Source organism: Pinus tabuliformis, chromosome X (genome assembly GCF_031772625.1).
Source record: "Pinus tabuliformis cultivar Carrire ecotype Pingquan chromosome X, CPIR1, whole genome shotgun sequence".
Taxonomy (NCBI): Eukaryota; Viridiplantae; Streptophyta; class Pinopsida; order Pinales; family Pinaceae; genus Pinus; species Pinus tabuliformis.
Window position 1 is genome coordinate 1,492,433,508 of NC_142308.1, and position 20,603 is coordinate 1,492,454,110.

Sequence of the window (20,603 nt, forward strand, 5' to 3'; positions counted from 1 at the left end):
CAATTTTGACTGGAAACAATAATACTCAAAATATCTAAATAACAACACTATTAACTTGTTAAATCATTGTGATTTGCAACAATAACACTAACTCGCCACAATTTCACAATCGTTATGCATATATCAATGTGTAGTCACTGATCTCATTGTAAAATTTCTAAAAAATTACGTTGGACCACCATAGTCAATAAACACAGAATCAAAACCACCATTTGATTGGTGGAATCTAAATGAAAATGCATAGCAAATTTTAATTATTGAAGCTATAGAATTTGGTGTCAAAATTTCTCAATAAATAACCCTATGGAAAAAATGTGACAAGGCATCCCAAAAAAAACATTAAAGGCCATCTACAAAGTATTAATATGTCACAATCTTACATTATAGAAATAAGAAATAAAAATTACATGCCACAATATTTGCAAATTGGATAGTTCACCATTAATAAAGGTGTGCCAAGTTTTATAAGCCAGATGGATCGTATAAGAAAGGAAATATTTTTAACCATCTATTAAAATGACAAAATTGATCTTCATAGAATGAGTAAGATGAAAAAAATAAACATTAAAGGCCATTTACAAGGTATTAACATGTCACAATCTTACATTATAGAAATAACAAATAAAAATTACAAGCCACAATATTTGCAAATTGGATAGTTCACCATTAATAAAGGTGTGCCAAGATTTATAAGCCAGATGGATTGTATAAGAAAATAAATATTTTTAACCATCTATTAAAATGACAAAATTGATCTTCATAGAATGAGTAATATGAAAAAAATTAGAAAAATAATTGGTGGAAATTAGAGTGAGTTCTAGTAAGGAAGCCCTTACAAATATTGATTTCTAATCTAAATTTGATAGAACAAAAGGTGAAATAAAAAGATACCAAGAGTTACAACAAAAGAATCAATATCTCAAGAAAAAATTTATAAGGTCTTAGGGAGTAAGGATAAGGAAATCATTCATCTAAATGATGGAAATCACGATTGTCGTTAGACCAAAATTGTAGGTGTTATTCAACAATCGTCACCAGAGATAAGGATCCACTAGAGACGGTTAATCCATGTCATGAAACACACGTGGAGCGTTTGTTTATCCAATGTCCAACAATCTCCCCCCCAACGCGAGGCAGGTGTGTATCGAACTCGTGACTACACTATGATACAACTTATTGGGAATCATGATTGTCATTAGACCAAACCCGCAGGTGTTATTCAACAATCGCATCAGCAAAGATAAGGATCCATGAGAGATGATTAGTCCATGTCGTGAAACACACGGAGAGCGTTGGTTTATCCAATGTCCAACACTAAAATGATATATAAATCTTTCTTTGTGAAGCTAAGAAATTAAATAGAAATGACAAATTCATTTAAATATTAAAAAAAATGCTAATATTGAATCTATAATAATTTTATTCAAGAATCAAAATACGAAGGAATAAGCCTGCACAGAATCAATTGAAATAAAAAAGGATCCTATATTGTTTGTAACAAAGTTTCATCGACTAACAAATCACCATCAGTAACAAAGGACACATTCCACAATGGGATAAAATAATTTTAGAAGTCATATTTATCAAACAACTTGGAGACAAAATAAACATCATAATTGGAGTGGTAAGTCAGGAAGATTCATTAAATATTATGACTGACAAAAAATATTGGAAAAATAAACCTGGGATGGATCCATATCTTTTACCATGCAACATTTTTTTTTAAATATTTTATGATCTTATCGTCTTGTTTTCTCAACCTTGGGACACTATCGAAAGTGTATCTATGAAATATAAAACATACAGAATAAGGATGTATTCTAGAGATGAATCAAAATTGGCACCTCTTTTCCATGCTTTGAGAACAAAGTGTTTTTAGGGAAACATACTTGTAATATACCTAAAATGTAATTTACAAATATGTAATAAATGTCATATTAGAATATTAATCTCATAAGTGTCATAATAAGTTATCATGAAATATTATTATTGATTATTGTAATAAGGCACACCCTTTTCTTTAAATTAGTATTTCATTGTCATTGCTTCATAAGATCATGTCAAATATTTCTCGTGGAAATGAAAAAAAAAAAAAAAAAAATCTAAGGATATATCAATCCCAAAAATTGACAAGGAGACATCAATAGACCTCGTTGAGTGGGGAATTTTTTTAATGTTAAAATCCAAACCTCAGATAAATAAGCCTTCATAGATTTAATCAAAATGGAAAAATCGAATGTTGCATGTAACAAAGTTTTATCAAACAAGGAGCATCCAAATATTGAGACAAAGAAATAATTTGATGACAAAGTAACATCTACATAATTATATTATGGAAGACCATTTGTCACCACTAATGAAATTGTACCTCAACCCAAAGGTATCAACGCACGAATAATAAACATTGTAAAAGTCAAGATTAGCATTATGACACAAGTTTATGATAGAGAAATGACGGCTAAATTAAATAAAGAGAATACTAAATACATTCTATTGAGTAACATAAACAACTAGTCATTGAGTTTCTAGGAAATAAAGACCTTACAACAACAAGAGATTATATTTATGTTTACATCCAAATTGAAATTGTTTGCATGGGACCATAGTTATGAAAATAATTATTAATAAAAAATGACAATTTATAAAAGGTTTGTTTCATTTGCAATGATATTATAACTATGTGTGCAAGTGATAGGAAGAATTTATCATTTGAGCTTCAATTTTAAAAATCTTGAGTGTATTAAGGAAATTTGGAAACTAGGAAATGAAAAGTGATGCATTGGTGAATATTATTATTTGAATTGAGATATGGTCCAAAACCTTCTTGGAGTATTGAATTATCCAATAGAATTTTCTTCAAATATTAAATGCTATACAGAAATTTATCCTTAAATATAATCATGTCTAAGCTAAGTACAAACTCATACTTAAAAATATGCACTAATTGCAAAATAACTTAAAATAATAAGAAAACACAACAAATAACATCCCATCAAGTTTAGACACTAAATATAAAATGAGAACCAGATTTTAGGATAAAGAAAACTCTAAAGCAGTCATATCTAGTGTAGATTAAATGATTACAAGTTTACTCTTTATTAGTGAGACACATTTCCATTCCCATTCCATTGTGTTCTAATTGTTTGTGATGAGTATTATACTCCAACATGCATGACTAGTGAACTCCTAGACCTAAAAAGAACCAAACAAATACTAATTACTCTTACTAACCAAGTCAATTGATAGCCTATGATAAATCAACAATTAACACTTTCTCAAACAAATGTTGGTCTATAAATAAGAAGACCTCATGCACTCGGCCTAAGTTTACTCGTCAACGTTAATGAAGGCACATATATGTTCACAAACAATGAAAACTATGTCCATAACCATTAGATATCAATTATAGTAAATCACCACTAGATATTATATATCCATTATATGCCATGTCCACTCAAACATTAGCTTAAATAATAAACTTGGAAACCTACAATCAAATCAAACTTAATTGGTGGAGTATATTTATATTTTATTGCATCTTACACATCCATATGACCACATCTAAATGCTAGAAGCTTCTATGACTTTCATCCAACCCCAACAGTGTGGTAGCCTCTTGTTTATGCTATCTTTTCATCATCTATTAAAAGTTTCCAATTATTTTACCTTAGAACATGATGTGTAAGATTGAATGTGTCCTTCTTTCAATATCATTTTGTTCTATCTATCTATGAGTTTCCTTTAAGAGAGTTCACCATCAACCTTATGATTTTCCCTATTTCCTTTTTTTTTTGTTAATAACCAAATCCATGAAAGTAGTCCAGTTAGAATACTTAAGATTATCTTATCCTTCAACTAAAATCTTCACTAGTGGAAACACTTTATTGAATATTAGAAAACTAAAGTCAACTATACATGATATTTTTTGTGATAAATGATTAATAGTGTTACAATGAAATGTAGAACTCCCACATGATGTAGAGTCCTAAGCATCAAGGGCCTAGTTTGTGTAACTCAAGAAGGCTACCATTGTCACATCAATATATCTTCCTCTCTCTTTATACTAGATCTTATCCAACTCAAGGGGGGGGCTCCCTAAAAGTTAATATTTCTAGGCTATAGAATGGGGGCACAAGTTGATTTGGTGAAGAGTTAGTCTAAGTAAAATTACTTGTATTTGAAATATATGAAATAAGAAGGAAAGGGAAATGGGATAAGGGAAATATATGAAAACGAAGGTCAAAAACAAGGAATGAAAAGAGATGGAAGGAAAATAGTGCCTATTAGCCATGGTCTAATGGAGTCATAAGTGTTTGTGGAAAAAACCACTCTTGTGGTTACAATTAAAAATCACAATAGAGTGCAAAGAGAAAATAAAATTTAGACCTAAAATATAAGGAAAATGTCCATCATCATAACTACTTATTCGACTGTGGCAACTTACATGTAATTTTGATGGTTATATAAGATCTCTTTAACGAGTTATTTTGCCTAAATATTTTCTCCAAAACCTTTCTTGTAGCCTTGCACACAAAATAAGACAAGAAACAAGTAAAAATGATATTGATAATAAAACCCTAACTAACCTATTTGATTAGAACCAAACAAACAATCACTACCAATCCATTACTAAAATATATTGCAAAATATTTAATTGGAGCAGGAATGAAGTGATTTTCCTATTAAAATATATGAACAATAATATAAATTCCAAATACAACTTGGTTGTTTCTAATAATACTGCTTGGAACCACCCTTTGGGTCCCTCTACCTTAAGCCACTAAAGGTCTCCTATGTGTTGAAATATGTAACTAGGTTCAGTCTTCATAAATATATTTGAGGCACAATGAAATGTATTTATCAAAAGGATAAAGAAAATAATTTTATTGTTATTGTTATGACTTATTAAAGCATGGGTTTCATGATTGGGTCATCATGTTTTAGCTCAAAGTCCCCATTGAGGACTTCTAGGATTTATTCGGAGTCATTGGAGTCATTGTCCATTAAAAGAGACCCTTCTTGGGCTTTTTAATCATGTAAAAAGAATTAATATTGAGTCAAATATGTTATTTGTCCCCTCCACGCCAAGTCGGCCTCAAGGAGATCAAGTCAGCTTCAAGAAGGACAATTCGATCTCACTGGAAGGATATATATACAAGGCAGTTCGAATTCATTTGGAGGAATTCACTCTCTCTCATATACTTTGATATCCAGAAGAAAGTGTTTGGAAGTGCGAAGTAAGAAAAGGAAGATAAAATAAGTTCGAAATTGGAGAAATAAAAATAAAAAGAAAAAAAATCGAAAATTTGGGCTATCTCTCTCTCTCTCTCAGGTGGATTCCTCTAGGATATCGAAGTCTCTATTGTTAAGTCGAAGTTTTTGTTGTTGTTTTTGTTGCCAATTGCTAGGTCAAAGCTGTTATTGCAAGTTGATGCTGCTAGGCCAAAGTCACTATTGAAGGGTTATCATCTGCAAGAAGGAAGAGATGGTTGACTTGGTGTGGAGGAAATCTTTGTCTAGGTCAACAGTCTTGGATTATCTCGTGAAACTATTGAAGGAAGAATTGGTGACTGGGTTTTCCCCAAGATAGGGTTTTTTTCCCTAACAGAGTGCCTACATCTTGTGTTTTGTGTTTTTGTGATCTTCATACAGACATAATTTGGTAATTTCTTGATGAAAGATAATATAACAAAGAAGTAAAAGGAATCCAACATAATTCACAAGTAATTATCAAGAAAGAGAAATCTAACTCTAAATCTAATAGCATTGATTTCTCAACATGGTATCAGAGATAAGTTCAAAGAAGATTGAAGATCACTTCGTTGGCTTAAAGGAAATGATTACTCCCTCTCTGATAAGAATGGAATTCAATATTGCAAGAAGTTGTATCAAGAATATATTCTACTACTTATTCAACAAAGTCAAAAGTCAAGGGTTCTTGGCTACACTTATAGGTTCACTTGATGATGATAATGCATGGATTATTGATAGTGAAGATATGGAAGAGTAAACAACTTCACACTCTATCATAGGAATCATCTTCTCATGTAGTGGAATTGGGACACAGCAAAAGTTATGCTATTAGAGGCCTGGGATAAACATCATTGGAGTTGGAGAATGGAGTTAAGGTGAAGGAGGAGGGAAAATACAATTTAATGATATATTGAAAGGAATCTAAGGAACTTCAAGAAGTTAATTAAAGGATCATATAAGGAGACCTTAACAGGAAAGAAGCTTACTATCTTCAAGGATAATGTCTAACACAATAAAGGGAGAGAGCAAATTAGAAGGAGCATCCAATTAAAATGCTTGGAAGAAGAGGATATATCTCATCCCCGAAAAGAATAAAACCTTGGATCTAGTAAGAAAAGTGAATAAGTCTATAAATAAATCAATAAGTCTAAAGGGCCAAGAAAGAAGAGATAGGGATCAAGCAAACTTTGCCAAAGAAATTTCACCAAAAGTCAAAGACCTATTTGCTAGGAAATCTCAGGGACTCTATCCTTTGCATGTCCTTCACTCTAAGTTTTGAATTTATTTCTTTTATGTTTTGATTTCTAGGTTTAACGTATTTTGAAAAATATTTTTGAATTATTTTTATAAGGCTATAAGTATCCCTCAAGCTTGGAGGGAGCCCTTACCAACTTCCAAAGAAAAGTATCTTATTACATTTTCAATTTTTAGTTTTCCTTACTTATCTAAGTATGTTTGCATTAAACATAAATTGGCACTGAAGTTTTATGGACCATATCAAATCAATAAAAAGATCAGCCAAGTTGCATATAGTTTAATCCTTCCAGAGAAAAGTCGTGTTCACAATGTCTTCCATGTCTCCTGCCTTAAAAGGGCACTGGGCAACCATCAATCAGCACAAACAATGCTTCCATCTCTAGATGATGAAGGAAGGGTCATTTTAGAACCAGTAGGTATCTTATCTACCAGAGAAAGGAAGCTTCAATCTCGTGTAATCAAGGAAAACTTGATCAAGTAGAAGGACTTACCAGAAGAATAAGTTTCTTGGGAGACTGAAGCGTTTCTTCAACAACATTCGTCGTTACGTATGCTTTGAGGACAAAGCATTCTTTTGAGACGAAGGCAATGTTATATAAAAAAATTAGTTAGTTTATAAGTTATTAGGCAAAGGGCATGATCAAAGATCATGCCCATTCGCCAAGAGGCACCCAAGATAGTATATAGCCAGGGCCTCGCACAAAATGTAAACATCATCTATTCATTATTAATAAAATATATATTATGGTTGTCAATTGCTAAATTCACGTGTATCATGCATTACTGCATATACTTGTAAAAGCATTGATGTTTGTAAATACAACAAAAGCACCTTTCACTTTAATGATACCATTACTAATCTTGTAATAACACACATTGATGTCATTTCATATGTAATATGCATTGGTGTTGTCATTATATAAAATATGCACTTAGACTTTAAAAATATATAATACACATTTGTTTATGTCAATCATTGCACATGCATATCAAATATGGCATTTTATATTATCATTGGAAACATCCCAAGGCTTTCAATATCTAAAATATGCATTAGAGTTTCAAAATTAAACAAGTGTTGCATGGCAACGTGGTCCCTGCCACACTTGGGCACTTGGCTAGCAAGGAACCAAGTAATTTTCAAAGATCTTCCCTTCCCTATTGGAAAACTGGCTGTGGAAGGGGCAGCAATATACGACAGCATCCCATCCTCATTTGGACATTCCATCCACCACTCTATTCAAACTGAATTTATTAGGGAATTTGTTCCATGGGCCTACTTTGATGGGGCTGCAGACTTAAATGAACGGTGTGGAGCAGGTTTGGTCATTCATATTACTCCTGAAAAATCTTTTCGTGCCTCAATTGGCCTTGGGCAGGGGACTAATAATTTTGTTGAGCTCAAGGCTTTACATCACCTTCTTTGTTGGCTTTCCTTGAAACAGTTGAGACAGGTTCAGATTTTTGGTGACTCAAAGAATGTTGTGAATTGGTTCAACAGGACTCAACAGAAATTATATTTTGCTTCCTTTGCTTAACGAGATTTTGCATATCAAAAGCTTTTTTAATGAAATCACCGTTTGCCACATCTACAGGGAAAGAAACCATGAGGCAGATAACTTATCTAAAACAGATGTACAAAAAGATTTGGGGACCTGGTCAGTAACAAAGATGGACAAGGGGGTGATCAATCCTATTGACCAGCCAGTCTTCGGATGACATTGTTCTACTTTCATGTTCTACTTAATATCATTTTGTTGTTGTTATTTTAGTTTTATTTCGAACTACATATAATCTGTTATGTCTCTCTACCAAAACTATGGACTATCTCATTTATGTTTACTTTTCTGAGGGTTGTTTTCCTCATATGAGGAGGCCTGTTGACACAGTTTTCACAAAAAACTTTTTCTGTGTTGTTTTTTCAAGTAACTTTGAGACCGGAATAGTGCCTACTGTCGGTCTCTACAGGAATATACATTTTGATATGTCTGTTGTTTCTTCAGATGATGAAGGCATGCTTCTGTCTTTTTCTCTTATCTCTGTTTCGGTGATATGCCGGGAGATTTGAAAGACTGGAAGTGCCCTCTTTTTGAGAAGAAGTTTTTCTGCTTTGGCAGCCTTAGGGATGCTTATGGGTACCCAAGGAAGCCGTGACTGCTTTTCTCCCTCACCTGAAGGAGATCGGGAGTTGATTTGTAATGCAATGCATATGCTATGAGACTCTCTAATATATATAGAAAGTCTGATTTTTTTCCGTGGAAAAAAAAAAAAAAACGTGGTCCCTGCCACACAAAATTTGTAAAAATATATTACTTAATTGTTAGCTTCAACCAAGTGATTACAAAAGCATTTAATTCAATTTATGTATGAAGTTACATGAATTGAATCTTTATGACCTTATCTTAAAGTTTTTTTGTTGTTGATTTACACACAACTAAATGCGTGTAAACCTCATAGTCTTGTTATGTGTAGTTTTGAGAATTGGAAATCACTTGTGAGTTATTTGTATCAGTTGATACCTTGCTATCCTTGGCCTTTCCACACATAAAAGTGTATATCCCTATTAGAATCACAATTCCTCCCCATGCATTGTATTCAACGGATAAGCCTAGTCTGGTTAGCAGCTTAAATTGTTCTATTTACGAAAATGAATAACCTCGAATCGATTCATTAATTCAATAAGCTAGAAAAGAACGAATGTACCTACCCAAATAAGTGTGCTCAAAGAGAATAATAGCTCCCAAAATTGTCTTGATTATTATCATCAAAAGAGTGAATGTCATCATAAACACAGGCCCTTTTATGAGAATGATATTGCCTTATAAATAATATGAAATTATTGAACCAAACACTCCCTACGCCCAAGATCATGTGTTAACATTGTACACAATTTGTTAACTACCTTCATATCCACCCAATCTCCCAATCTTCAATTCAAAAAATTATGTAACATATAAATTTCCCTCATCCAAAGAAAATGAAAAACCAAACTTATAGTGTAGATTGCAGATAGAAGGTTGATATTGCATCGTAATGTCCATTTAAAATTATCACGCATGATAGCTAGGCCCAAAACTGTCGTTTGTATTGTCTCTGGAAAACGTATTAAGGTGGTTAGGGAAAGTGGAGCAGAATGTTTCTTTAGGACTATAGCCTGCACAATATTGTGCAAAATTGTGAATTACAGTGAGAGTGTGTGTGTGTGTGTCTGTATATATATATATCTTAGTAGTAATATTCCTAAAACACAATAGCTAAAGAAGTATTGTGTTGCGAGTAGTTTCTCAGTTACTCACAGAGAACTGAAAACAGTTCTCTAAAATCAGTTACGTTAATGAAAGGGAAAATGCAGCTGCACAAATCTTTGCAGTGGCATAGAATTTCGTTGAAAGAATGATATTTCATTATGCTCCATTGCACATGTTGTGAAGGTGGAAATATGACCTTCAAAATGTGAAATGGTCAATAAGACGATTACAAATTGGTTTTTTTAATAATGTTAAAAAATACATATATTTTTTATAAAGTTAAACATTAAAGAACGTATTGGTAAAATTTCATTTAATGGATAGTCAAGGCAAATCGATTGCTAGAGTCATGCCTTGGCAAAGACTAATAAACCATAATGTGTATGCCTTAGTGTGGGTAAATCATTAGTGCACTCATGTGCATTATTGATGTATGTGCAAGAGAAAAAAACAAAAACAAAAAACCTTCACTAAACCTCTAAGCACACAAAATTTTTAGTTATAATGAAAATGGGTTAAAACCTTGGTTTTATCGTTGTTAGTAGTTTGTTTTTCCAACAATTTTACCAATATTTTGCAGACTTTCCTAGTTAAAAAAACTGAAATTGGCATTAAAATTTTTCAAAAATAGTGGCACACAAGAACATATTATTCTTTACAATTGTAGGAATTAGTTTAAATAAAATCCACTTACATACTCAATCATTACACTAATGTGAATATATGCATTATATTGTAAAAAAACTAACATATCAATGTTATAAAAACTTGAATTTCACATAGTCATATATAACATAGTGGCATACAAGAACATTGTTCTTTACAATTGTAGGAATTAGTTTAAAGAAATTCCATCACTTAAGTACTCAATCATTAATGTGAGCATATACATTATATTGTAGAAAAACTAACATATCAATGTTATAAAAACTTGAATTTCAATTAGTCGTATATAACTTCTATAGATTAAATTAATATATGTGAGAAGCTAATTTGATTCTCTACATTTCATCACTATATTCAAATCATTTGTGAATGTACCTTGAATAATCCCTCCAAATCAATATAATGTTGTTTTTTCATATTGGAAACCATCATTAGTTTGTGATCATGCTAAATGGTATTGTTATTTCAAACATTTCATGTCACAACATCTTAATGACTATCTCTAACTTCCTACTGCAACATTTGTGAAAAATTTTCATTTCTTGGGTATTATGAGTAACTTTCTTCCCTAGTCAAGAACTTATTTATATGTTTCACAAGTTTTAAACTCTTCCTCTTGTGAGAAAGAAAAATATGCATCTTGGCCAAATCCAAAAATCTATCTAAGAAATTTATTTGAAAAACCCTCCATTCCCTTTTTTTTTTCTTTTTTAAAAAAAATATGCATGTTAATATAATAATGTTTGCAATATCAGCAACCACCCAATCAATTTAATTCATCATGAGTCACGCATGCTTGTATAGAACCTAAAATTAATATATCTATAAATAAAATGCATATGTACTAAATCAACAAATATAAATTAACTACATTCACCAAAAATAAATAAAACATATCATTACAAATAATCTTCCCTATGACATATACAAATAATCAACAACTTATAAGAGGCATCCCATCTCACCTTTTCTTCCATTCAATATAAAGCATCCACTTTCATTTTACATTCTTTTTAACTTAATTTTCATTTTATACTATTTTTAACTTAATAAGACAAATCAAGCTTATATGATGACTTCCACTAATAACTCATTCTAGCTCATTACAAAATTTTCAATTTCAATATATACAATTTCTCACATTCATAATACTACTAAATGTATATTTTAATGACTATCTCTAACATTATTAACGGAATGGTGAATAACCTAAAAAATTGTTATTCTAAAAAAACAAATTACAAAATAAAAAACACTCAACAACAATTTAATTTAGAGCACATGTGAATTCATTTGATATGGTCAATCATTATCATGGATGCAAGTTTGATTCAACATGCACAATTTACAGCTCACAATTTATGAGGTTTTGGATTGATGAATGGTAAATAGTACATTGTTAAGCTAACTTTTGTGATTTTTATACCAATCAAAAAAACATAACTGTAAGTTTTGACATATTTTCGGGCTAACATGAACTTGAATGTTTACATTAGAAAATGGTACTTCCAAAGTTTCCCATGTGAACCTACCAAGTAGATGGTCCAGTTTCCACGAACCATTTTGGTCTAAACACCTAGAATTTGTTTAATTTTTTCATTAAAATCCAGACAAATTTATGTTGATATTTTGTATAAAGCAAGCCTTGAAATTTTAATCCTGCAGGACTCAGAATTTGTTTAATTTCTTCATTAAAAACCAAACAATTTATATTGAACTTTTGTATAAAGCAAGCCTTGAAATTTTAATCATGCAGTCACGATGCATGCCAGCTTAAACTATGACATCCACCAAGCAAGAGAGAAAACAAGAGGCCAAATTTATTCTCGACAAATTTGTGGTATATTTCTCCATTTAAAACTCCTATGATACACTGATATTATTTCGAAAAACTTACTTCTGATGAGAATTCAAGGTTCCCTTTACAGAAATTTCATGGCGAAAATGTAACTAACTTTTGTATATTTTATATAATTATAGTATACCTTGTAGATTAAAAACTTTCGATACTCACCATTACTGCAGTTAAGCTGTTAACTTATTAATGCACTCCATTTACAGTATTTCGGTGTAGTTTCTAGAACAGAAGCCTAATCTTCGTAACTGGATCAAACATACTAATTTAGTTACTATGTTCTGAAAGCCTGCCATTGATGAACTTCATCGAAAACCATAGCCCGGTCTATACCTGAAATGAAACAAAGGAAAACATGACTTAGATCGATCTTAAACTCTCCCTGCAAGAAAAAATCTAGACATTGTTGTTGACAACTTTTGTTAGATAATGTTCTGAAACACAACTTTGTGGGGGTCAGACTGAACCTCATTACATCAACTTTGTGGGGTCAGGCTGAACCTCATTACATCAACAAGGGTTGTGTCTGTATGTTTGCCTATTTATATGAGTAAGCTATCTGGATAGTCATATTTTTTGTGGAAGTTCCTGTTTAATCTGCAGTATTAGACCTATCTGAGTTTGTTCCAGGATGGGCCGATCATGTTATGTATTCAGAACTTTATATTCTCTTAATATAATCCATGATGATTTTCTTTCTGAAAAAAGATTAATAAAAGAAATTATCTTAGCTTTTTGTAAATTTATCTTTTCGTTTATAAATTTGATTTATAAGTTTGTTAATAAGAATATTGGTATAATGATTTCAAGTTTCGTTGTCCTCTAAAAAATCAATTTTTATATAAAATATAAAAATATGTTTTAATAACAAAAAGGTTGATAATGGTTTTATTATTATTATTATTATATATAATATTATGGAAATAGTTATTATTATTCTATATAATATAATCAAAGATAGAAGTTAGGAGATTGAATTTTTAAAATGTGGACATAAATAGACGGTTTAGGTTCTGAAAAATGTTTCAATTGAATTTTGAAAAATACATTTTAGTAGTAAACAGAGATAGAGATAAAATAGATAAATGATTAACGGTGATTCATCTGATTAATTAAATAGTTATTATTATTCTATATAATATAAAGGAAGATAGAGGTGAAGATAAAAGTTAAGAGATTGGGTTTTTTAATTCTTAAAATGTAGACATAAATAGACTATTTAGGTTCTGAAAAATGTTTCAATTGAATTTTGAAAAATATACTTAATAGTAAATAGCAATAGAAATAAAATAGATAAATCATTAATGGTGATTTATCTAATTAATTCAGATTGAATTTTGAAAAATATATTTTAATAGTAAATAGAGATAAAGATAAACAAAATTGATAAATTGTTAATGGTGATTCATCTGATTAATTCTGAACTTTTTAGATTAAAAAAATTCATGAAAATTAATACTAACTTGTTCATTCTTTCCATATCAGAAGGATTCTATGTGGCTGTGCTACTATAACACTTTGTCCACCAACACCAGGCCTTAATAGCAGATTGTAAGTTTAAATAACTTTGCATTTGGATAAACTATTCTAAGCCATCATGGGTGGTAAATAGAGATAGACAAAATAGTTTAATGATTAATGGTGATTCATCTGACTTTTTACTAATTCCTACTGTTTTGGATTGAAAAGGCTAATGACAAATTAAGCCAGATTCTATGTGGTTGTTCTACTAGGTTTGTCCACAGCACCAGACCTAAACAGCAGATTGTAAGGTTAGATAACTTTGCAGCTGGATAAACTGTTATAGGCCATCATGGGAAGATAACTAGTATGTAAGATCTTGTCAGGCCAGTGCAATTAGGTTTTCATGCTGATGGGGCCAGTTGCTATTCCAGAGTGAATTTAAATCTTCTGGAGATAACAGATATAGATCCATGGTAGAGACAATAAGTTGAAAACTACTGAGTCCATTAACTCTTTTACAACAAAGAGCTAACCAGTAGATTTGCATTATCTGGTTTTATCATTGACTCTTTTACCACAAAGAGCTAACCAATAGATTTGCATTATCTGGTTTTATCATTGACTCTTTTACAACATCGAGTTAACCAACAGATTTTGAAAATCTGTTTTTACCCATTATCTGAACCTAGAACCCAAAATAGTCTATAAAGCTATTGGCTAATTAATTCAAATCATTTCATCTCAGAATTTTTTTCCCTGGAAGGGAAAGGAAAGCCAATAAGGGAGTAGTACTTACTTATTCTGTGTGGGATTAGGGATGCTGGGCACATTTCTAAAGCTGAACCCATGACGTCTGTTACCAGGCAGACCTCTCCTTGTTTTCTTCACGTAGAAAGGGGCGTGAGAATCCATGAAGCCATAATAACCTGCCCTTGACATTTTTTTCTCAAACCTCCTCTGCTCATTCAGTGCACGATTGGCTTCCACCTTGTATTGGTAATCGTCAGTGGAAAATCCCAGCATGTTAGCAGGCCGCTGTATGGCAAAACACAAGGTGAATAATGAGGCAAAAACAACAACGATAACAAGAGGTAGGACTACCTTCATCTTTTACCCTTCTCTGAAACAATCAAAATTTCTCACATTCAGAGAAAACAGTACTCTTTCCAGGGACGATTTACTTTGAACAAATAGGGAATTCTAATCTAGTATTGCTGTTATATTTTAGTGGGCCAAGTGAGATCTGCCAGTGGTCTCGTGCCCCAATGTTTGCATTGACTGGTTATTGAAGTTGGCCAGCGGTCTACCCAGGACATTTATAAAGTAATAATTTGTGTCGGCAGATTTTATGTTGTGTTTATGTTCAGCTCGTGACTGAAACACGTGATATTCTTCGCGTCCCAGCTCCCTGACTACATCATGACGTACAATTGTGTGTGGTGGAACAGGAACCGAGGGGCACACTCTTTATTAGCGGTTAGTCTAAACCACTGTTTGAAAAACTTTGGTAGAAATTTTTTGAAAATTTTAGTTTCAGGATTTCTGTGTCCAACTTTTTTTTATGGCCCTGAATTTATTTCCATTATAAAAAATGATGCAAACAATTCAGCATTCTGATTTTTTGAAAATTTTCAAATAATTTAGCATTTTGAATTTTTGAAATTTTTCAAACAATTTAGTATTTTAATTTTTTGAAATTTTTTTAGTGATTCTGGCAAGAAATCTGTCATCTGGGTTAATTTGTGGGGCCTGTTGTCCGGAAAATTATGGAAATTCAGGAATGATTTTGAAAAAATCTAGTAGAAATTTTTATAAATCCAAGTTATAGTTGTCAAACTTCAAGATTTTGGGTGCCCCAAGGTTTTTTGATGGTGCTAAATCCCTTTCCACTATAAAAACACGATTTAAACATTTCTATTGCCAAAAAGAATTTAAAAAATAATTACCGAATTTTAGCCATTGTTGTTTGCAGCAGGAACCAAGGGGCGGACTCTATGTATGTGGGATTGTCTACGGAAGCCACAATTTTGTCCGAATGCTCATTTCTACTAAGTCTAGTGTGTTTTTAGAATAGTCATTTCTACTAGAGTCTAATTCTTTTTTTCCCAAAAAATCTGACTATGAGAGTGTTTGAATAATTTTTCTATAATAAAAATAGATTTAGTGCCATCAAAAACCTCTTCCTACCAAATCATAAAACTCGAAAACGTTAATTCATATTTTCTAAAAATTTCTAAATTTTGTCTCTGAATTTTTATTGTTCTCCTAAAAAAATATGGCCTCGTTAATGAAAACTCTCTTATTTATTTAAATTAATGAATGATTGACAATCAGAATTGGAATCAGAGATTTCTCTGTTTTTTCAAGCCCGTCTGTTTCGCAGAGCCCATCTTAATCAGGTGACGATGACGAACGTCGTGCGGTAGCTGCAAAGTCAGGCTAATCGGTGGAAAAACTGGTCATTGGTTAGGGTAAAAAATAAAAAAATAAAAATTTAGTAAGAAATTAGTTTTTTAATTGGATGGTTAGAGTAAGATTGTTGGTATTAAGTTAGTTTATAAGTATATATAAGGGTTGTTAGGCTCTTTTTAATCAGTTCACTTCTTATTTTTATTTTTGCCAGAGTTGTCTTTAGTGTGGCTTTTTGAACTTTCCAGTGCTGAAATCTGAAGGCGGAAAAATTTAAGGTAGAATCTTGATTTGTGTTATTGAAACTGATTTTTTTACTGTATATATAAATTCAGCACCATGGAAAAACATAAGACACTTTGATTGAACAAAGATTACCCATTAAACTTGTGATCATTAAAAACAACTTAATTTTTCTCTACATTTATGACATCTGCGAACATTTTGATACCCACTCTCCTCCTCTCAACTTGACACTTTGCTCATAATTTACCTCACTTGTACTCTCGGCGTGGTTTCTACGACAGTCACGCTTTGGAATCCACTAATTTATAAATATATCTATTTAAAAGTTCATCAATACAAAAATATTCAGAAGCACTAAATTATTATAATAATGTACATTATATTACTCATCAAAATTTAAAAATAATCATTTCACTTAAAATAACTCTCATTAACTCCAATTTACATCATTTATAAGTTTAATAGCTAATTTTTTATAATATTAATATCAGTGTAGTTGAGTTGGGAGTTCAGAGAGAAGTTGTTAATTTAAAACTGACCAGTAATTATAATTATATATGGCCACCGACGTAAATTAATCATGGATCTTCAATTATATATAGCGTAAATAAAGATTCTTTACCATGGATTTTGAATTAAGCGAAAAGTGTAAAGATAATATCTCACGGGAGCATCTGACAAGATCATGATACTTACGGTTCCCATTTTGAATGGATAGGACAATTTTTATAGTCTTCTTTCTTTTTATGGTATCCAATGCTTAAAACCAATTTTAAAGAGTAATTTAAAAAGTATAGTAGAGTTAATATGTGTAAGATTTTTTTTAATATTTGTTTATTAGGTTTAGAATTTGGTAGAAATTTTTAATAATCTTAAATTTAAGTTATTTGATATATAGAGTTTGAGTGTTTTTAGTATTTTCAAAACGTTCAATTAATTTATGAGAGAAATATTTTAAATATAAGAAATCACAATTTTATTTAAAATTATATTGTTGAATTCTGATAAAAAATATTGCATTAGTTAATTAGACTAAACCCAATCTAAATGCAAAATTTTAAATAATATTTTTTTTCAGAGAGAAATCATCGGCCCAAGCCGGCAGATTTTTACAATTAATATGGCCGAAGCCAGCAGAATTTTTTACGGCCGAAGCCCGCAGATTTTTACAATCAATATGGCCGAAGCGAGCAGAATTTTTTACAGCCGAAGCCAGCAGAATTTTTTACGGCATAGCAGTTACATATATCGCCGTAGCGAGGGCCGTCATATCATGCACTTCATGTTAAAAATATTAATGTGAAAAATATTATGAGTGAAGGTATATAGCATTTTGCTTTTCTTCATCTCCATAAAATTAAAATTTAAAATTGATTTCCTTATAAATATGGTTTTTTTAAGATGGAGGATAATTTAAAGTTTGAGAATAGATACAAATTTGCATAAATTTATGATAATAATTTAATAAGATGGAGGATAATTTAAAGCCTGAGAATAGATACAAATTTGGATAAATTTATGATAATAATTTAATATTAAATAGAAAAACAATATAAATTGGAATTTGAAATTGAAAATAATTGAATATAAATGGAAGAATATATATAAAACAAATGTCTATCGGGTGTAAAATAAACTATGATGGATGTTTTGTTTCAAAACCCCATAGAAAAAATCCATCTATATTAAAAGTTGATGTGACCTCACAATTTAACAAACCAAAATATATCAAATAACTTAAAAAACAAAAATATATATATAATTATAATTATCATTTTTTATTAGTAATTTAATAAATAAATTTAAAAAAAAAATGTAAAATTTTGGACCAAACCTTTTGAATATTTAATAAATAAATATTAATGCATAATTCTTTATTACCCTGTAAAAAGTTTTATTTAAAAATTTATTTTTTCTATAATTTTATATCACATTTTTAGAGAATTTAGCATGTTCAAAATTTTAAAAATATGTTAATAAAAATAAATATTAAATTTTTAATATATTTTGAAATTTTCTCTATTTCATAACCTAATTTTTATATTATATAAATATTTTTTATTAAAATATTAATATTAATTTTAAAAAAATATAAAAATCAAATTTAATTTAAATTAAAAAATATATAAAACATTAATTTTTTAAATTTAAGCTCCTGTGATTTATTTTGATAATTGAAAAAAACTTTCAATAATGATCAGTATTTGTATATTTAAAAATACATTTTAAAATAAAATCAAAATCAATTTTATTTTTTTTAAATATTATTATATTTTAAATATATAAAATAAAAATAAAAATAAAAAAAATTCCAAAAATTAAACTACAACTTTAAAATCTGACTAAACAAAATGCTTATTGCACTCCTTCAAAAATAAATGTGAACCATGTAATTGTAACCAGCGCCCTTAATCTGAAAATAAGATCCTTCGAATTTGAAAACCAAGTGACGAGAAAATAAATGCGAAATCTTTGTTTTTGGAAGGTTTTTCCAATTTAGTATAATAGAAATATTGTAATATTTCTAATGATTTGAAGTAAAATTTATGTTTTTTTTTTCCGGAAGAAAAAGTATGATAGTCTTATATTCATATAAGAAGATTACATAATGTTTGAAGCATATGTAGAAACGTGGGTAGAGTCACTTACAAATGTACTCTAAAAAAAGTATCCAGAAATGCCCTCAAACAGGGCAGCAAATAGAAGTATAAATCCCAGTTAATCTGCATAACAGTGCCCAAAATATACCCCAAAAGGCCATTATTGCACCCCTGAAATAACAGACCTGAAGAAGCAACCCATCTATTACAAGAAAAACAACAAAAATGTGCAGAGGTGCAGAAGATGGCACCAAGCAGACAAGCTTCTGCGGATAGAAAAAGAGAACAAATAGCGCTAGATCTGTCCGGCCAATACAAAAGGAGAGGCACGAAATGAGGAAGAGAGCAGCAAAGGTAGCCACTCCTTCCCCGCCCCCTCAAACTCTCCACCCGAATCAGACGAAAAACAGAGGTAGAAACACTGCCTCAATCATCCACATCTGCCTGGAGAAAAAGACCAGCGGAAACATCCATAGATGTGGCACGAAACAGTGCAGAGCGCCTCTGTTCCCTCAATGTGCCAAAGGATATGAAGTGGCTAGAACAAACCAAATTGCCGCCGAGAAGGAGAGAACCCACCGGAGCAAAGGCGGAGCCGGGGGTAGAGGCGGCCAGGGTAGCCACCTCGCCCCCGCTCAGAGAAAAATAAAAGACCAGAAGACAATATCCCGCACCCCCACCGCTGCTAAGGATGAACTGAGCCTAGAGAACATACAGAATTTTTCCATTAAAAAACGCGCGCACGTCTGAGCGCCTGAGCCTCCTTCAATCAGAACTGCTTCGCACCAGCGATCCCGCCGGCTCTAGATTCCCATGGATCCCCCGGATCCACCAGGGGGGGATCCAGCTTTGCAGCAAGCCTTCTCGAACCTGATCAAATCTCTGCCTCAGCAAAGGCCAAGGCCGACGGCTACCAAGTTCGTTAAAAAACTCGATGTGCTTCAAGAAGTTCTTCTGCCCCCGACCATCCCTCGCATGGCAGCAATAGCTCTTGCAGAGAAAGGATTAATCGGCTAGTTTACAGGTTTATGGCCCTCACCCAAAACTGTTCAGCGGTGGGTGGAGAGAAACTGGGCAGACAAGATTCAGGGGAAAATCTCAATAAGGTTCTGTGGCAGAGGTTATTTCACCTTCCACTTTGAAACCAAGGAGGACAAGGACTTGATATTTAGAAATGGGCCTTACTTCATGGACTCCCGGGGCCTCTATCTCAACAAATGGACCCCGGACTTCGACCCAGAACTAGATATTCCAAGCGCTGTCCCTGTCTGGGTCAGGCTTCCTCACCTCCCTCTTCATTGCTGGGGAGATGACTCGGTCAAGGCAATAGGAAACGCGGTAGGAAAATATATAGACCGCAGTGAGCCCAAGGACAACATGCAAGCATGTGCGCGAATTTGTGTCGAAGTAGATCTGGGACACGGCCTACCGGAAGCAATCAAATTGAAGGTGGACGAATGGTGCCATATCCAACAGCTGGACTACGAACAGATACCCTTCAAATGCAAGGTATGTCATGAATACGGACATTTTGCTAACAGATGCCCAAAACTTATAAATGTTGAATCATCAGAGCAGGAGGACCAATGGGAAACAGTGAAAAGA

General features: G+C 31.8%; 1 protein-coding gene across 2 annotated transcripts; it reads right to left on the reverse strand.

Moving 5' to 3' along the window:
- Positions 1-12,241: 12,241 nt before the first annotated feature.
- Positions 12,242-14,995, reverse strand: LOC149145658 (uncharacterized). Of its 2 annotated transcripts, XM_089450033.1 has the most exons (3): positions 14,845-14,995; positions 14,540-14,730; positions 12,242-12,612 (listed from the first exon to the last, which is right to left on the reverse strand). In XM_089450033.1, the coding sequence occupies exons 1-3, from the start codon at positions 14,848-14,850 to the stop codon at positions 12,585-12,587; spliced, it is 225 nt and encodes a 74-aa protein (XP_089306159.1). In that variant the 5' UTR covers positions 14,851-14,995; the 3' UTR covers positions 12,242-12,584. The 2 variants fall into 2 exon arrangements, with proteins under 2 accessions (XP_089306159.1, XP_089306158.1); XM_089450032.1 differs by having other exon boundaries at positions 14,540-14,991.
- Between the last annotated feature and the right edge of the window lie 5,608 nt (positions 14,996-20,603).

What these genes read in the sequence shown, in the direction of transcription:
- LOC149145658 (XM_089450032.1), bottom strand. Translation starts at nt 14,850, where the DNA reads ATGAAGGTAGTCCTACCTCTTGTTATCGTTGTTGTTTTTGCCTCATTA. An exon ending in CCTAATCCCACACAGAATAA is followed by an intron (nt 12,613 to 14,539) that starts GTAAGTACTACT and finishes GTTTCATTTCAG; the next exon opens with GTATAGACCGGGCTATGGTT.